Below are 19,437 nucleotides of genomic sequence, written 5' to 3'. Positions count from 1 at the left end.
TGATGGTGAATTAAAGCAAACCTAGGAGAAAGGAATCAGATATTGAGGGGACTTGGGGAAAAAAGTCAGAGGAGGATGGGTTGAAGGAACTGGGAAAATTTGATCTGGAAAAAGAATACTTTTAGAGGAAAAGAGCTTTGAATCTCTGCGTGGTGGTTATATAGCAGAAACTGAACTTTTCCTACATAGTCAAAAGGGCTTAGCCTACAGTCAGGACATAGCTATGATAGGGGACTAATCATTTTGATATCAGCTGGAGGTTTCTTTCTGCTAGAAGCAGAGTGACCGATAAATTCCTGAAATACTTTTCTGGAAATTTAATATATACTTCAGAAGGTAGAAGGAATGATAAGAAGAACTGCTACTTAAACCTGATAAGAGAAGCAGTGGGAGGATCAATGGATTTGAGTCAAAGGAAGAGTGATCATGTGGTCTTAAGAGAATGTGAAAGATATATAAGTGAACATTAGCACAGTGTAATGTGTACTTTAGACTTCAAAGAATTCAGAGAAAGGATTAGTAGAATTCTATAGTTATGAGTCAGCTCATGAGAAATTCAATGATCTGAAGAACAACATTTTCATGGAACTTACATTCTACTACAAGAAAACAGCATTCAAACAAACAAAATATATACAAAATACAAAGTAATATCCTTTCTATTCACATTCAAATCACCTTAATTCAGGCTTTGTTACTTCTCAACTAGACTACTCCTACAGTCGCCTATTAAATATTTTAATGTTTAAATTTAATATTATTGATTTAATATTTAAACTTAATATTCTATTTTTATAACAAATTTTAAAGACATTCATGATTACTTATATAATCTTACTGTTTGTGCATTTAAATATTTAAATGTTTACAATGATTGTCAAGCCTAGAGCCATTAAAATAATTTTCTGAAAATGAAGGTGTGATCATGTAAACCCCACCCCATTCTTCTTTCTCAGTAAATTACCTATTACCTCTAGGAGCAAATACAAAACACTCTATATTGTCAGATTCAAAGCTCTTCACAGACAACCTTCTCCTACCTTTCCTGTCTTTTGAGAATTTGATAATCAATGGCTTTCCAGAAAAACATGATAAAACAAAGAACATAAATACTATGTTTCAGGCAATTATATAAGAATAATGCCTCAAAATGATAGAATCAGAGATCATGGTGCTAATTAATAAATTCTATAGCATGATGACAGAGAACAGCCACAAATTTCACATACCCATAAATGTAGTCATCATGTTCTAGAGTTTCAATGTCAATAACATAATATTTCCAGGAGGAGGCAACCTAAATGTCAAAAAACACTAGTTTAAATTATCCAGAATTATTCATAAAAAATGGGATATGTGAGAAAACTATGGCACATGGTACATTAAAAAGAAAAGAAAAATGGCTTGCACCCAGGTATGATATATATATATATATATATATATATATATATATATATATAGCTGGGCATATTTTTAATAAAATGACTTTTAGTAATGTCTCTTGAGAAAGCTAGAAGTGAGCAAGCTCTTCAAGATGTAATTTAAGGGCAAAAGAAATGTATTAAAAGCAAACAAATCCAGAGAGCAATGGAAAAGTCCAAGTGATGTCTCATAATTTATATGAAGTAATAAGGAAATGGCTACTGCTCTTAAGAATTTGCACTTGTTTAAAAGACATGGATGGAGGTGGGGCAGCTAAGTGGCTCAATGGATTTAGAGCCAAGTCCAGAGATGGGAGATTATGGGTTCAAACCTGCCCTCAGATATTTCCTAGTGTGTGACCCTGGGCAAATCACTTCACCCCCATTGCTTAGCCCTTACTGCTCTTCTGCCTTGAAACCAATATATAGGATTGATTCTAAGACATTGGGTTTAAAAAAAAAAAATAGAAGATATGGAGGGAACAACACTAGGCTAATTCCATGAAAGAATCCTAGGTATAAGAAGGAAAAAGTGACTTAAATTTTTTTTAAGTCAGGGAACCACAAGTGAAGTTCAAGTAAAGAACGATGTGGATGCAAAAAAGGAAGAGAAAGAGGTTCATGAAGCACTTTCTTATATGAGGTAGCCAATTTTTTTTAACTTCTTACTAAAGCAGGAATCAAGGGATCTGGGGCTAGAAGGAAAGGTTTGTGGAAGGTTATATATCTGGGTCTGTGAGTGGGGCTACATTGTTTTCAGAAAAACAAGGTATAAGTACCTAGGGATTATTTTTAAAGAGGTAATATGACAAGATTTGGTGGAAGATATAACAAACTTAACAATTATAAGCTCTGTTGCTGGGGAAGGAAAGAAAGTTGAGAAGGAAAATCCCTATCTGCAGTGAGAAGTACTCTTTGTGTTGAACCCTATTGTCCAGTTTTTCCCAATTGTAGAGGGTGTTGAGAAATCTAGTATAAAATACACATGGAAATCTTAAATTTTTTAAGTCTATTTATTGTATTGCAACTTTTGATAAGTTAGGTTGAGTTTTACTTTTATTCTTTCCACAAAAAAAGGATTTACTAAACAAAAATAGTTTGTAAAATTGAGTTGTTGGTGAAGCAAGAGTACAAGATATTTAACATACTTAAGAAATATTATTTTAAAGTCCTTTAGAAGTATCCATTTGCATTCAAGTAATTACTGAAGTTCAATTTTTTTTCAATACAAACCCATTAGCTAGGAATCCATGAACACTAGTAAAATCAGCTGTTGTGCATAAAGTGAAAGATCATATACCCAATGATACTTTGTACAACACTATCTTTTGTCTTAGCATTGGATAGACAAGCCTTTGCATAAACGGCAAGAAGAGGAAAAGTTATGATTGATTTAATTACCAGTTTCCAAAATTCCCTAATATTACTGGCTGGGCTGGGAAGAAGGGCAATTATTGTCTTGGGACATATACATTAAGGTCAAGAGAATAACAGGAAGAATCAGGGGGAAAATGTAAAAGGAGAAAGAAGTTTTGAAGTGGAGGGGCTAAGCAAATTCTCAAGATTGTTAGTCAAAGTTCTAAAAGTTCTTATCATGCCCTGAAACTGTCTCAGAGACCAATTTCTTTTAATCATGGGATTTTTGGCTAGATTTGAATAGAAATCTGTAGTACCCAATCTCTATGTGTGCAGTGAGGAAGTGAGGGGGAGAGGTAATGGGATTGTATATAGATCTAATATAGAATTGATATTTACAAATGTGCAGGATCACCAAATTTCTTACACATTTTAATTCCTACATCTAGAGCTGGCTGATGCTTCCCCAGTTCCCTTTTTGGTCTTGAATCTCCTTACAATGGCACAGTAAGTTCGCCATGATTTATATCCTAAATGTATCTAATAAGGACATACCAATGTGCAGGATTTTATCTTGCACTACTTCACAGTGGCATGGCCATCGTGTTTGACTCAGTGGACCAGATGATGAGACACCATATAGGTCTCGGGGCTCACGAAGACGTGGGACCCATCTTCCCAGCTGATATTCCAACAAAATCTGTGTAGTCCGAGGTAAATACTGGTCACTTGTAGTATCTGTTGAAAGGCAAATGCAAGCAAAGGACTGACTGGGTGCAAAAAAACACAAATTCACAAAAGTGTTCATGTTTTAAATTTCCTTTATTTTTCTTCATTTGAATCAAACAGGTTTTCCTCTATCAAAGTTATTAACAATTACTTGGTATTTACATGACTTTTTATTTACAAAATATTACATTCTATTATAAATAAGTACCTATAATTTAAAGTGAACAATATAGAAAAGAATGCTGGGCTCAGTCAGGAAGGCCTCAATTAAAGAACACATCATTCCTATGCTTTTATTACCTAGGAGACCCTGGGCAAGTCATGTAACCTCTCTCTGCCAGTTTCCTCATCTGAAAAATTGGGATAGGGAGTTGCACTTTCCTTACAAAGTTATTATAAGAATAAGGAGATGTCATACATAAAGTGCTCTGTGAAACTGAAAAATTAAAGAATATGAACTATTATTACTACAAAAATAAAAACGAACTGATAACCTGCTTCTTTGTAGTGAATTATCAAGTGAAAATCAAAATATAACTCTTCTTTTTCCTTTCCCACAGCTCCTAAATCTTTTTTGTGTGTTTGTTGTGGCTTCAGATATTTGAGTCAAGGAGAAACAGGAAGGAAGGATGTAAATACAACTTGACAATAAATAAATATTTATTTATATTATTTATTTATATATGACAAAAATAAATATTTTTATATATATTATTTATATATATAAATAAAAATATAAATAAAGAAATAAATAATAAATAAAATATATATAAAATACAAATAAAGAAGTTTAAGGAAACCATTTATGGATTGCTTTTCCTTTTCTCGCTTCTCTCATACCACAAACAGCATATAATAAAACAAATTTTTAAAAATTATCATTTTTTCCAATTACCTGTAAAAACTATTTTCATCATTCATTTTTAAAAATTTTGAGTTCCAAATTCTCTCCTTCCCTTCCTCCTTTCCCTCCTCACAGAGAAGGCAAGCAATTTGATAAGGTTATATATGTATAGTCCTACAAAAACATATTTCCATATCAGTCATGTTGTGAAAGAAAACAGACAAAAGAAAACTATGAAAAAAAGTAAAAAATGCTATTATTTCATCTGTATTCAGATTTCATCAGTTTTTTTCCCTCTGGAGATGGATAGCATTTTTCATCATAAATCCTTCAGAATTGCCCTGAATTTTGTGTTGTCGAGAATAGCTAAGTCATTCATAGTGATTATCATCATACAATACAATATTACTGTGTACACTGGTTTCTAACTTCCCTTCTCAGGTGTCCACCCATGAATATTAAGTTGTGGCTGCAAGCAGTCATTGGCTCATGTAAATCCTTCCAGGTTTTTCCTGGAAGCATCCTGCTTGTTATTTCTTATAGCACAAAAGTATTTCATCACAATCAGATACCACAACTTAAAACAAGTAATTTTACTTCACTTATGTGAACAGAAACCAATTTGAATTTAAGGTTTTATTCCTTACAAAACAAGAATTTGAATGACCAATAAAGCTTTATTTCTATACACCATCTATTTCTTTAAAAGGTCGTGTCAGTTAACCAGTATGGGTACTTCTTGCACTAATGCAGATCAAAACACCTGAACACTTGAGCAAATTGTTTGATGAATTGCTGAGGCCAAAAAATTCCTCATTAAGGGCTACTCTTCTGGTGATGAATTTGTTCTACTAATACATGGAAATGGTTGTTACATAGGACTGTTCTTTGTAATGTTGTGATGAAATTGGATTTCTAGATTAAAAATTCAGATTCTTAAAAAGGATAAAGGGCATTTTTTTTGTGAAAAAAAAAAGATTCATCATGGAATCTCTATCTATTTCAAATACTTCATTTCATTTGAAATGTAATTTTAGTTCTAAAATTCTACCTACATAGAACTTTTTAGAATATGTCTACTCCACAAAGCAAGGTACAGGTTTATCATCAACCCAAATTCACCTGTGAGGCAGAGAGAAGTGACATACAGCACGGTCATGCTAATAGCCAAAACTAGAACTGAGAACCTCTGAGTGCTATATCGTCTAGTTTACTTCTTAGTCTACTATTTAAGTTAATTTTTTTCTCTAAATAAAACTTTCTTAGTCACAGAGATATTTTCTTATCTATTGTTTTTGTAGCACTTCCCATCTTATCTAGTAGAATCCATCATATAGGGTACTTTTTGAGTGTGCACCACTCAAAAACACAGCTTTCAACCTCACAGTGATGTTTACTTTTTCTAATTAGCCAGAAGATACAATCTGTTCAAAGCAAAAGGATTTAATGAAAGAGTACACTAAGAAAACTAGTACTAAAACTTTTTTTCATAAATTTGGGACATACTCTCATGATACATCTACTAGCAGCAGAATAGTGGGCACACATGGGGAGCACTCTGGCTACAGCACACAAGTGGAAGTGCAACTTATTCCTTGTATGTTTCAGATACTTTCTGGTGATATGATGGCACTTCTCATGTCAGAAATACTCACTGATCATTTTGAGTGGCATCTCTTTGCCCCCAAATCACCTTGCTGTTTTCTTTTGTCTATATTTTGCTTATGTTTATATGTCTATATGTTGTTCCCCTTGAAGGTAGGGATCATTTCATTTTGTCCCTTGCATGCCCAATGCCCAGCACATAATAGGTACTTATTAAATAAATATATGCTGATTGATTGCTAGGGATCTAGTCTCTATATGTATGAAGAGTATGTAGTCTCCAGTAACAATGGTTTTAGTTGACATTATTGTGTTGGATATTGGCAGGTGTGGCTCCTATGGGCACCTCACTGTAGAGCTTTTCTCTGCTGCCAGCTTCTGGCTTTAGGCATGGACTTCATTTAGGGTACTACTTTCTCACTGTAAGAAGAATAGACTCTTCCATTCTTCTTTACTTGAAATCACAGAGGCCTTTTGTTATATCTCTTTTAGAAAAGCAAGGTTCAGGTACACTATCATTTGTACATTTGAAAAGCCCCTTGGGAGTTTTTCTCCTTTAATGGACCTTATCTGTAACTCAGAAACTTGGCTCACTAAAATGGGTGATTCTTCTCCAGCAGATGAATTGTTACCACAGGCACCAAATTCTTTAAAACATAGAGTTACTTCAGCTAACTATAGTGCCTCAGGTTGAACTGTTTTTTTTTTTTTTAACTTATATTTCCTGATCTCTACAGACAGTATCTCTTCTTCACTCTGACTTGGCATCAGAAAATTCATATGACATTGCAATATTTCTTCATAGGAAACATGCATGCTCACCTAAATTGAGGAGGGTTCTATTCAAGGAAACCTACAAAATTTGTGAAGGTCTGACCCACTTGCTGTCTTATTAGGAGTCCTAAAATGTTTTATATCAGCTATGCAAAAGAAAAAAAAATAAAGAAAATTTGAACAAGCACAAAAACCAAGCCAGGGGAAAAGTTATTGTCTCTCCTTTCCTTCAATTCTTTCCTGTCATTTAATATTTCTGTAGCCCCAACAAAGTTCCATAAATCCTTGTGTGACTGCCTCAGAAATATGCTAATGATAATATAAATGAAGCACTTTGCAAAACTTAAAGTGCTATATAAATTCTGGCTATTATCATTATTAAATAGACATAAGCAAACTAGATATTTTGTACTGCCATGGCTCTACATCTAGTTAATGGAAACCTTAAAACGAAAGCCACAGAGAAGTTGTATTTCTAACTAGAGAATGGGCACCTCCACGGTGGAAATACTCCAGTGCAGTTAAGGTGCTGATGCAATATGCACCGACAAAGTGAGTATGAATTTATATTCACTGATCTCTCTTCTATGCACCAACCACAAACCAATGATGGCCATTCTTCCCATTGAATATTTTCAAAAACAAAACCAGCCACACAAAGAAGTTGCAGCTTAAAGGAAATATGTCTCATACATTCTCTTGGTAAAGTGAATGACTTGGTTGTGTTGATTCAATAGAGCTCTCAAAGATAAGGAGAAAAAAGGAAGTGAAGGATAATTGATTCTACTCAGAGGACCCAAACTCACATTCTGTGCGATTACTACCTGATTGACCTTGGCAAGTCATTTAATCTCCCTGGGCTTTACTTTTCTCATTTGTAAAACAAAGAGGTTGGATTAGATGGTCCAGAACATCAGAAGGGCAGATCTATGATCTCATGAACATTTATCACAACACTTGTTCCTTTCATTTTGAACTCTCATAAGGGCTGACAAAACAAGATAAATACAGTTTACACACCAACATCTTACACTGGCAAAGAATTTGGTAAGGTCATCTAAATCAAGTCAACAGATACCTTCATATTGAGTGACTTTCAAAGTAAAAGTGAGTACAGGCAGTGAAAAAATGTGTTGCAAAATATTATTTGAGATTCTTAAATGAAAAAGATCAGAAGCTTATAAATTATTTAAAAGCCTCACATCTGAATATATTCTCTTAAATAATATTCTCCTAAAAAGAGAGACGAAAGGCTTTGAATATGACAAGAACATCTTTTTTTATTTTAATGTTTTTCCTAAAACCCTTACCTTCTATCTTGGAATCAATACTGCATATTAGTTCTAAGGCAGAAGAGTAGTAAGGGCTAGTCAATGGTGGTTAAGTGACTTGCCCAGGGTCACAGTTAGGAAGTGTCTGAGGTCACATTTGAAACTAAGACCTCCTTCCTCTAGGCCTGGATCTCAATCCACTGAGCCACCCAGCTTCCCCCCTGAAAAGAACATCTTAAAAGTTTTGTTACTAATGTGGGTGGAGGTAATTTCAGAATCTTATGTGTGTAGAATTAGAACATTGATTACAGCAAAGGTCAAAATCAACACAAAAGTTAAAGATTGCATGGCAGACCATAATAGTCTCCTGAAAGTTTTGAAAAAACTGTTGACACTAAAAAATGGGATATGGATAAAATTAAAGACATTTACTCTGTTTATTAGTGTATTAAAGCATCAATGTCTTAAAACTGCACTAAAGCTTTTTGGGGGGCACTAGGTATTTCTTAGGAAACTTGAGGATATAAAATAGACATTACAGAAGGTACTTGTCATTAGTCAAGAGTCTAGAAATAGCCTTAGCTCAAAAAATTTAAGTGGAGAGACATACCATTTTATGAATGAATGAATGAATATATATATATAAACCTAGAGGATTATAAGCAGTATTGCATCAGAAAACCTTAAAGAGCCACAAAAATATGTTACTACTATTCTGTACTTCCAAAAAGAAGTTTATAGGTAACTCTTTGTAAAGTAAATCAGACTATATGAATAGTTTATTAAATAAAATAAACAACCCTTAATTTATTTTGAATTTAGATTTTCATGTCTAGGTTTACTTAAAACAAAGTACAACTGTACTCTAAAATATTCTTATTTATCATGGCAACAGAATCAAAAGATTTAGACCTGGAAGGTTTCTCAGGCCTCATTATTCCAACCTCTGCATTTTATGCAAGGTAAATGATTGTCCAAAGATGTTAGACTTGCCCAAGGTCACAATGACCTAATTCTAAAGAAACAGAGCCAGAATTTGAATGCAGATCCTGACTGACACTGGTAATTCAATGTTCTTTCCACTACACCATGGTAACATATTCATAAAGAGAAAAATCTCAAATTTCATTTCCCCTTCCTATCCATTTTGCATTTATTTTCCCCAGATACTCTACTGTTATCCCATCTTATCATTCTGACTTCCCTAGACACTCCTACTTTTTATCCAGTTTAGTGTGTTATAGAGAATCAAGAGTGAATTTGTGAGCTCAAACCTGTAAATAGTGCACATCGATGGAGATCTTCACTTACGAATTTCATAAGGGAATCATCATCCTAAAACAAGAGATTTATTTTAAAACATGAACAGAGGTGTGGTTGTTTCTAGATGAAAAAGACCTAATGGAGGGAATAGTGGCTGTAGTGCAGTTGATCTTGAATCATGCTGAACATGGCATTCTATTACTGTCAAATTCTTTGAGTTTGATGTATTGTCAAGACTTTATGCTACACACAGACTAAAATTCAAAGAAAGCTGACAGGGTTGTATGTGGTGGTGGTGGTGGTGGTGGGGTAGCGAAGTGGCTTAGTGTGTATTGAGAGCCAGGGCCAGAGATGGGAGGTTCTGGGTTTAAATCTGGTCTCAGACACTTCCTGTGTGACCCTGGGCAAGTCACTTAACTTCCATTGCCTATTCCTTACCACTTTTCTACCTTAGAACCAATACACAGTATTTATCCTACGACAGAAAGTAAGGGTTTTTAAAAAAAAGAAGTTGGTGGAATCATGGTAAAATATATTACAAAATTAATAGTATGAAGAAGAATGATAGCAAATAAAACAAAGATTTTACATTTTTAAAATGTTTACATTAGTCTCACAATTTACATCCTCATTTACAATTTAATGGTGTATAGAAAATCATTTAAAATGAAAAAGATACATTTATCTTTTTAAAATAATTTGAAGTCATGCTTTTGTTTCATCATTTCCCTATTTAAGTCTTTTGTCTTCTGTGACCTCAGAGGCACAGTAAATCTATTATGATGACATGTAAGATGAAAACTTTGTGTAAGATTAAATGAATATGAATTGCTTTGAAATAAAAATAAAATTGCTTTGAAATAAAAATCTTAATTTCATACCTACTTTTTAAATAATACTAATAAGAAATAGAGCTTCTTATATAAAGTACTACATCAAAAACATCATTAGTAAAGGTCTCTCGTACATAATTTGGGAAGGTAGGACTCCTTTTGTGAACTTATAGGAGGATATAGTCAAGAGTTCAAGCATACAGAACAGGCAGACATAGATGCACTGTAATGATTTTTAGGTAGGGCAAACTCCATGTGGTTGGAATGCATTATTTCCAACATATGGCACTCTAACAATTTATATGTTAAATTATTTTAACATTTATGATATATACTGCTTCATAGAAAGAATCCTTGAGTATTCATAAAAAAAAAACAACTAAGTTCAGAATTTGCATGATACATTAGAGAGTTTTACAAAAATGAAGTAGCATTAAAAGAAAACCTACCAACTCATCTTCATCACTGGTTGTTCGGTCTGTGAGCTGTTCATCTTTGTCTGACTCTTCTGACATTTTATCTCAATATTCAAACCTGAAATAGTCTCTTTGTATATGGGTCAACTGAAAAACAATTTCTAAGGAATTACACTTGGCTCTAAAAGTGTTATTAAAATAAAACATCAAGTAATAGAAATTGTAAATGTGATATTCTTATTTTGGTGCCCTCAAATACACTTAAATAGTGAAAACTGAGCATCCAGTTAATCAGAACTCAAATAATTGAAAAATTCATTTAACTTAGAACTCAAATAACTAAAATCCTCTCCTTTCGATTGGGAGGAATTGCCAGGGGGAAAGAAGAAAATTACAACAAAGTAAGCTCTATATCAGGGATTTATCAGAAGAGCAACTTCACTGGTGAAGTCTTGTCTTCCCTATCTCCCATATCTTGTCTTTATCTCTATAATACTACACAACAAGAATATGTTTAATATGATGATTTTAAACCACTGCAACATACGGAATCATAAAAAAAAGAACAAATTAACATTTATATTACTATGCAAATACAGAAAACTATGAATACAATATATTTTAACCAATTAGAAAATCCATTAAGGAAAACAATATTGTGATTGGTTAAAGTTTTATAAAAATTTTTGGATAGTTCAGAAATCCAATCTTGAGATATAAAAGTTTCCCAAAGATTCTCATGGTTATCTCTACAATTTTATCCCATTTTCTGAAATTTTAATGTTAGTTATGTAATGTTAATGCTTTTTAGCTTCTTAAATTATCTATTCATTCACTAATCTACCTGATTTGTTCTGTCTTTGATTCACCTAATACCTCAATGTGTCTCAGAGTTCAAATACTGACATCTCTTCCAGTTACCACTATCCCCAGATACTTGTTACTATTAATTAATTGTTTAGTTATTTCTGACAGTTGCATTTCATATCTATAAGCACCCCACAACTATGCAAAGAGTGAAAATGGTGTCTTTGTGGTCTTCTGTTCCTTCCTACACCTCGTTTCCTTATATTTTATTAAATGCTACCTTGGTTGTTATTAAGAAACTAGAACAGAATTTTTTTGAGGTATCAATCTTTACTAAAATACAAATTTAGTATTTAGTGACTTCAGTTCTCTTTTCAGGAAATTCGTGATTATATTTTAGTACTTGTCCAGGTCAGAAATTCCACTAAGGAGCCAGAGAAATTTGCAAAGATCAAACTCTACCAGAAGAAAGGCCTGGTGGGCAAAATGTTAGCAATCAAGAACTGAAATTTCAATTTGGGTAGAAAGACAAGGAGGGAAGAAAACAAGCACTTACTAAGGGCTCCTTATATTATATGCTAAGAGCCTAACAAATAATATCTCATTCGATCCTCATAATAACTCTGGACGGTAGGGCTACTATTATCTCTATTTTACAATTGAGAAAGCTGAGACAGAGAGGTGAAGTGACTTGCTCAGGGCTGACCAGCTAATAAGTGGTGGAAATCGAAATCTGAATTTAGGTCTTCTTCACTGGAGAAACCCCAAGACTAGAACCCCTGGGACAAATTTGCATTGTCTTGCAAAACATATAAAGAAACACGGTTTGTAGCGTGGGGACAGAGAAAAAAGCAATTGAGTTTCCTTATTACAGGTGGCTTCTGCCAAAGTCAATTTCCACACCTCTAGGTCTCAGTTTCTTCATTTGTAAAATGAATGAGTTGGCCTCTAGGGTTCCTTCTAGTTCCCAATACTTACCAGAAGGTAAATAACCATGGAGAATAATATCCTTAATTAATACTGCTCATTTAAATAAACTATGGAAACTAATTCCCTGGAGGAACACACAAAACAGACACTATTGAGGGAGAGTAGGCGAGTCAGTTTTAGATAATTTGCGGTTGCTTTATCTTTAAAGTTCTTTTTTTTAGATTACGGCTAAAGTAAGCGATTCAGTGCACCCTCTCCGTGGTCCTAGGTCTACTCTGGAACTTGCTCCTCCTAGAATTCCCCATACCTACAAGCCCCTAGGTCCAGAGCCCAGCCATAATAGCTAGCTCCGTCAGCGCCCCCGCCTCTTACGCGCCTGCGCAGAGACTGTGGGAACTCCGAGCTGCATCGGCCCATTCTCACCCCACCCCCAAAGCGGTATCCAGGAAGCTCGCCCCGGTCCTCTCTTCCAGCTCTCACCTCACTTTTTCTGTTGCTCCTTCGCTCCACGGTCTGTCCCTGGTCCCTCCCTGGCTGCCCTGGCCTGCCAGTCCCCCACAGTTTTGGGAGCAACCCCTTGGGCCTGCCCTGGGGAGTCGCTGTTCCGCTCCCACCCCAGCCCCTGAATCTGGAGCCTGAGCTATGTATGAGGTAGCACCGCAGGGTGCGCGAGGCTATACCTCCAGTTACCCCGGCAACCTCTTCCTTTGGAACCCTTCCCCTCCCAGCTTTGCTCCAGCCACACCCATTCGCCCCTCCCTGCCTCGCCCCTCCTAACCCAACCCCGCTGCCCCTCGCGGATCTCTCTCACTTTCGCATCGGACCGAGCCAAGTGGGAAGAGAGAGGGGAAAAGATCCGGCTAGACCCCGAGGGTTGGAGGTAGGGCCCGGACTGGCGAGTAAATGAAGGACCGACCACACGTAGACCATAGGATTTAGTTCGCCTTTAACTTTTACAGAGGGGGAAACTGAGGCCCAGAGAAGAAAAGTTTTCCAGCGTCGTAAAGGGACTCAGCAGAGCCGGGGGCGGAAGATCCAGTCTTTGGACTCCGAATCCGAGGCTCTGTGGGACTCTTAAACTAGATTAGAGGCGTTTCATAAATTATATAGATTTAGAACTAGGAAGGACGGTTGGACCCCACTCAATCTAGTCCAGTGCCCACGTTTTCCGAATGCGAACCAAGCCTCAGATGACTTGTTCCGAGTTATATAAAAGAGGAAATAGCTAAGGAAGGACTTGAACCCAGATCCATCAATCGATCACTTTGGGTCCCCACCTGGACTAAAAAAAGACAAAAACATACTCCCTGCCCTTAAGGATCCCGACTCTCCTTATCTGCTTTTTTTGGAATCTAATAAAATCCAGTGAGTGTGTGTCAAGAGCGTCAGAGCTAAGGTTTTGAGGGGATGTGGCCCTCAAAGGCTGTTGCTTTTCTGGGGGCTCTTTTTGTGGAGAAAGAGGTGACCTAGGTGCTTCATCTTTGTATCCCTAATTCCTAGTACTGGGATAATGTATCAGTGATAAATAATGGTTAGATTGTATAGAATGGAAACATTAACTATGAAAAGCCTCGTTTAGAATACCAGCAGTGTTACTTAGGTACCCGTGTTTTATTATTAACCAACACATGGTTGAGAAGCCTTAGTAAAATGGATGCTCAATAGTTACTATGCATTATTTTGAGGCACTTAACTACTCTATGATACCATTTATACAAAGTCTGTTAAAACTTGAATATGTTGAAAATACTTGAAAATGTTTAAAGATTTCAACAGAGACCTAATAGCAAGAAAGATTTCTAAAGAACTCTATGAATTGTAACAGTCCCTTTTTAAACTCATGATCCCCCCCCCCCCAGAACTTTACTACTTTGTTATTTGGGGGAGCAGCATCACAAGGAAGAGTTGAGTTTTTCTTGGATTTCTCAGGCTTAGCCAGTGAAGGGAAGTTTGAAATTTCACAAATACATCTGAATTTCAGAAGCCTTGGAAACTTTCCCTTTTCCCCCTAAATATTTAAGAGGTTTATATTTAAGTAGTTTGAATTGTATTACCTCAGGTGCAGTGGGAGACAGGGTAGGAATTCATAGTCATAGAATTGAAGGATCCAAGATCCTCTGATTTAACCCCTGGAGCAGTTAGGTGGCAAGTGAATAGAGTTCTGGTTCTGGATAACCTCATCCTCATGAGGTTAAATACAACCTCAGACACTTCCTAGCTTTGTGACCCTGGGCAAGTCATTTAAACTTGTTTGCCTCAGTTTCCTCATCTGTAAAATGAGCTGAAAAAGGAAATGGCAAACCATTCCAGTATCTTTGCTAAGAAAAACCCCAAATAGGGAAGAAAAATGACATTTTAACTCCTTCATTTTCAAAATGCGGAAACAGATGTAAAGACTTTTAAGGGATTTGCACAAAGCTATAAGATGGTGTATGTAGTGTTATAGGAGTAGCATGAATTAGAATAGGAAAAAGAGCATTGAATTGTGATTAATGTTTAGAGAAGAGTTAATTTGCTCTCTTGTTTTTGAGTTTTTAAAATGGGAAGCATAGAGAGTGTTCCCTGAACTGTGTTCTATAATGGTATTATAAATAAAGATTCTTTGAGAAAATTCCAATGTTTGTTAAGTTTGTTTTTTTTTTTCTTTTTTAAGCCAAATGACCTCTGAGTAACTTCCTCAAATCAGTTGATGCATACTCCCATGGGAATAGGATTCCTGTGCCAAGTCACAGACCTTCCTCCCTTCTTCCAGGCTAGGATGGGGGAGGGAGGAAGGTGTGATGGCAGGGTCTGATATATCCAAAGAGGTATAAGTAGAGACAAAAGACCTAGCTAGGGTCCACCCTCTTCCTCCTCAGATGTTCACATGTGCTTACACACACACACACACACACACACACACACACCTGACCTTTCCAAAATTATAAAGGAAAAGTTGAAAAAGAGGAGCCTCTTCAGCATTAACCTTCACTTTGTGGTTTATTTTTTTACCAAGACACCAATCTATGGTCTGAGTTGGAACTCTGGCAAATATACTCAGAGTGGGCCTGTGGTTTTGACCTCATAGTTTGTCATTTACAGCTTCTGTTAAAATATTTCAAAAGCTAAAATATTCTGTGGCTAAATTAGTTTGAACTACACTAGGCAAAGAAAATAACAGATGATTTTGAAAGGTAAGCATTTCATTAAAGAAGCCTGATTTCTTCTGGATTAGAACTCAGAAAATGAAATAGATTAGAGAGTACACATTGAGATGAGCTTAAAAAGCAGCATTTTTATCCAATGCATTTATGTCATACAATTGAGGCAATTCTTGGAAAGTTTCCTATAATTTCATAAATGGAATAATATTTTCCAAATAATTTCCAAGGTCATTTAAACAGAAAAAAATTGGTCCAAATACATATTTTATAAATATTTGTAAACACTTGTCAAAATAATATGTTTAGTGCCCTGCAAATGCTTGCTGAACTAAAAAAAATATGTTTAATAGAAAACTGTAATTGTGTAACAAATCAAGAACAACAGCACTTTGAGATGTTAAATATAGTACATACCACAGTATCAAAAATTAGTTTCCCAATATGATGACAAGAGAGATTTGCTCTCTTCATCCCATCCACTTTCCCCCATTCCCTTTCTGTATTTCTACATCTCTATGTCTCAGTTTTCTCATTTTTATAATAAAGGGGTCAAATTAGAAGACCTTATGTTCTTTAGTTCTGTGACAAGGAAATCACTTTAAAAGACTGATATATATATTAATTTAAGGTCGCCAAGGAATTCAGCTATGTAATTCCTAAATGAAAACTCAAGTCTGCAGTCAATCTTTTATGGAGTTTAATTACAACAGGAGGAAGAAAGGAATTAGAGATAGAGAGAAAAGGGAGAGAAGGGAATAGGGCTTAAATACCCCTTCAGTTTAGGCTGGGCCAAAAGGCCCAAACCCTTAGATAGCTGGGGCAAAGAAAAGAGATCAGTCCCTATTACTCACGTGACCAAAATGGAGAAACAGTCTCAGAGGCCCCCACCTTCAGCTTCCTTCAGAGCAAGCTTCTCAGAGCACACTCCAACCACTCAGACCAACTCCTCAACCACCCCCCTGAGTCTTCAGACCCCTCTCTCTTTAAGGAAACCAACCAAGTTCCCTCCCCCCAGTTCTCATATCTACCAATCACTGTCCATCAATTTCCCTGTGCCAATGGAGGCTCTAGCTTAACCCAGGACCGCCCAGAGGTCTCTGGCTTTGCACATGTCTGTTGAAGGTCATATTTTCAAATGATTAAATCTTTGATCCTTTGCTACAGCCCTTCCTAAATCCTGTTAACCTGAGTAGGGTAGAGATTGGAATAATTGAATTTTGATCTATGCTGCAGCCCTTCCTCAATCCTGTTAGGACTGAGTAGGGTGGAGATTGATTCCAAGTATCTCCATTATATCAATTCTAAATCAATCATGACTCAAAGAAATTCCTGTTCTATGCTTAAGCATAGGTCAAAGTCCTTTCCATTGTTCAGCAAAAGGTTTCTGTCCTAAAGTAATCTTAAGAAGGGAGGAGGAGGAAACTCTCATGCCAATGGGGTTCACATTCCAATAGCCAAGACCCACTATCAATAGGAAATTTTTCAAGTATGAAATTTCCCAATGGTGAAATTTTCCAACATTTATAAGTCTAAGAAATTTTGAGGTTTACAGTTCTATGACTATGCAGCAATTCCTACCCAGTCTCTCTGCTCACCTAAGGTCATACAGTTCAAACCACTTAAATATAAAACCGTATGTATATATATAATAAACCCTTACCTTCCGTATTGGAATCGATATTATGTATTGGTTCCAAGGCAGAAGAGTGGTAAGGGCTAAGCAATGGGGGTTAAGTGACTTGCCCAGGGTCACACAGCTGGGAAGTGTCTGAGGCCAGATTTGAACCTAAGACCTCCTGGCTCTCAATCCACCTAGCTACCCAGCTGCCCCCTCAAATATTTTTAAAAAAATTTTCAAGATGGGAAATCCATGTCTTACTTATCAAAGCTATAGGACAAATGGCAGAATGTACTTATAAAATAATAATAATATGATGATGATAATGATAATAATAAAGGATCATGATGAGGTCATGCCTTCTTGGAAGACAAGTTTACAGTGGTAACACTGTTCCCCACTCCCACCCCTTTTGTTTCTTTGCCTTTTTGGTGTACACATTAATTATCAGTCTATCAACTCAGTAGGATAACCACTGGACCAAAAAGTAAGACAAAAGAAGAAAAGAAAGAAAAATAGAATAGATGATCAGAATGAAACTCCAGGAAAAGATTGATTACAGATCTAAAATGTATTAAATTCTTAAGTCCTTTGATCCCCTGGAATGGGAATCAGGAGACTTATAGACTTAAATCCTGGTTTTAGCTGTTGCCAGTTGTGCTACTTTAAGTCACTTAAATTTTTTTAGTCTCAGCTTATTCCTATATAAAATAGATACTATAATATGGGCACATTTGCTTGAATAGATTTCATTACTTCCTTGAAATAATAGTGGCCTATCTTGCTTATTAGGAAGCAAGGGTTACAGGGAATAGAATGCTGGGATTCAGAATCAGGAAGGCCAGAGTTTAAATTCTGCCTCTGAGACTTTCTAATTTTGGGCCCTGAGCATTCAACTAAAACCCTTTCCAACTTCAGCTTCCTCATCTGTAAAATGGTAATAATAATATCTCTTTTATAAGGTTGGTGTGAATCAAATTAGATCACACCTAAAGAGCTTTGCCAACCTTAAAGCATGATAAAAGTACTAACTATTAATATGGAACATAGGTGGAGAGCTGAGGCTGAGATACATAAATTATAAGTCTAGAAAACTTTTTTGAGTTTCTTTTTAAAAAATCTTCATATTTTTCTCTCCGCATTCTCCTTGCAGTAGATTCATGTAGAAGTTCATGTAGCTACAATTAAAGAGATGGGTAATTTCCCATGAGAAGCATTTGTCAAAATCTGTGCCATGTCTTGCTACAGAATTTTAAGTACAGATTTTATAGTTTAGACTGCTTTAATTCTACTCTGTGGCCATAGATTTAAATATCTTGTCTCTACCAAGCATTAATCTAACCAGAATCTGTCCTCAAAACTCTTTATTCTATAGAAAAGTGCTTTTAAAAAATTAATGTTTGTTGATTACATTAAAATTCCCAAGCATCTCCCATCCTCTCTTCCCTCCCACTAAGGAAGACATCATTTAACCAAAAAAAGATGTTTATACAAGTTATTTCTTTTGTGTTTATGTTTATTAGCTCTTTTCCTGGAGATAGACATTCACAAGTTATTCTTTAAATATTAATTCTGTAATTGTATATAATGTTCTATTGGTTCTACTAATTTTACTTTTCATAATTTCATGTAGGCATTTCTGTTTTTTTTTTAATTAACCTGCTCATCATTTCTTATGATGTAGTAGTTTTCCATCACAATAATATGTTATAACCTGTTCAACCATTCCCCAACTGATGGGCATCCCCTCAATTTTCAGTTCTTTGTCACCACAAAGAGAGCTACTATTATTATTTTAGAACATACTGATTTTTTTCCCTTTTCCCTGATCATCTTAGGAAGCAGACTCAAAAGAGGTTTTGCTGGATTTAAGGGTATACATAATTGTATAATTATATTATATAATTATAACTCCATATTGCTAGGCAAGCTCTTTTTAAAATTATTTTTTCTGGGTGGCAAAAGATAATTAAAAGGAATCATATTCTTTACACTTACAATTGTTCTAATTGCTTTGTATAGTTGCCTTAGTTCTGTTTACTTCATTCACTTTGCCTTAGTCCTTATAAGCCTTTGAAGGCACCTTCTTCTGATCAGAGTCTAGGTCAACCTAACATGAATTTAGCCCAACTTTTGTCCCTTACTAAAGAATAGATTTTTAGAGTCCCCAAACTTTTCTCTTCCCTTTAGCACCTGGAACACACAATAGCAAATCAGAGAAATAAGAAGGAAAAGAACCTTGGCCACACTACTTTTTGTGGAGTGACTATGAAATGATGAACCTACTATTCACATTGACAAAAAATAATTGGCTGTTATTTGAAGAGCCACATTATATGCATGTCTTATGATTCAGTTTTTCATTTGCCTGAAAATAACAAGATATTTTAGTTTTACACTGCTGCAGCTTTTCTTTCCTGGTTAATC

The 19,437-nt window shown here is 35.5% G+C and overlaps 1 protein-coding gene across 16 annotated transcripts in view; it reads right to left on the bottom strand.

Moving 5' to 3' along the window:
• Positions 1–12,926, bottom strand: part of AGBL3 (AGBL carboxypeptidase 3) — a 176,378-nt gene extending 163,452 nt beyond the window's left edge. For 4 of the 16 annotated variants that reach the window (XR_008912309.1, XM_007504354.3, XM_056799724.1 and 1 more), the window contains exons 1-4: positions 12,730–12,925; positions 10,546–10,659; positions 9,275–9,335; positions 3,333–3,515 (exon numbers count right to left, since the gene is read on the bottom strand). Coding sequence is in view for 14 of the 16 variants with exons in the window: in XM_007504354.3 (XP_007504416.2) it covers positions 3,333–3,515; positions 9,275–9,335; positions 10,546–10,611 (310 nt within the window). In the remaining 2 variants the exon portion in view is untranslated. Of the gene's footprint in view, positions 1–3,332; positions 3,516–9,274; positions 9,336–10,545; positions 10,660–12,729 lie in introns of those variants that run through there. The other 12 variants (XM_056799720.1, XM_056799721.1, XM_007504357.3 and 9 more) reach the window with 6 other exon arrangements.
• Positions 12,927–19,437: the final 6,511 nt, after the last annotated feature.

This window comes from Monodelphis domestica, chromosome 5, assembly GCF_027887165.1.
Source record: "Monodelphis domestica isolate mMonDom1 chromosome 5, mMonDom1.pri, whole genome shotgun sequence".
Classification (NCBI taxonomy): domain Eukaryota; kingdom Metazoa; phylum Chordata; class Mammalia; order Didelphimorphia; family Didelphidae; genus Monodelphis; species Monodelphis domestica.
This window is presented reverse-complemented; position numbering and strand designations above follow the sequence as displayed.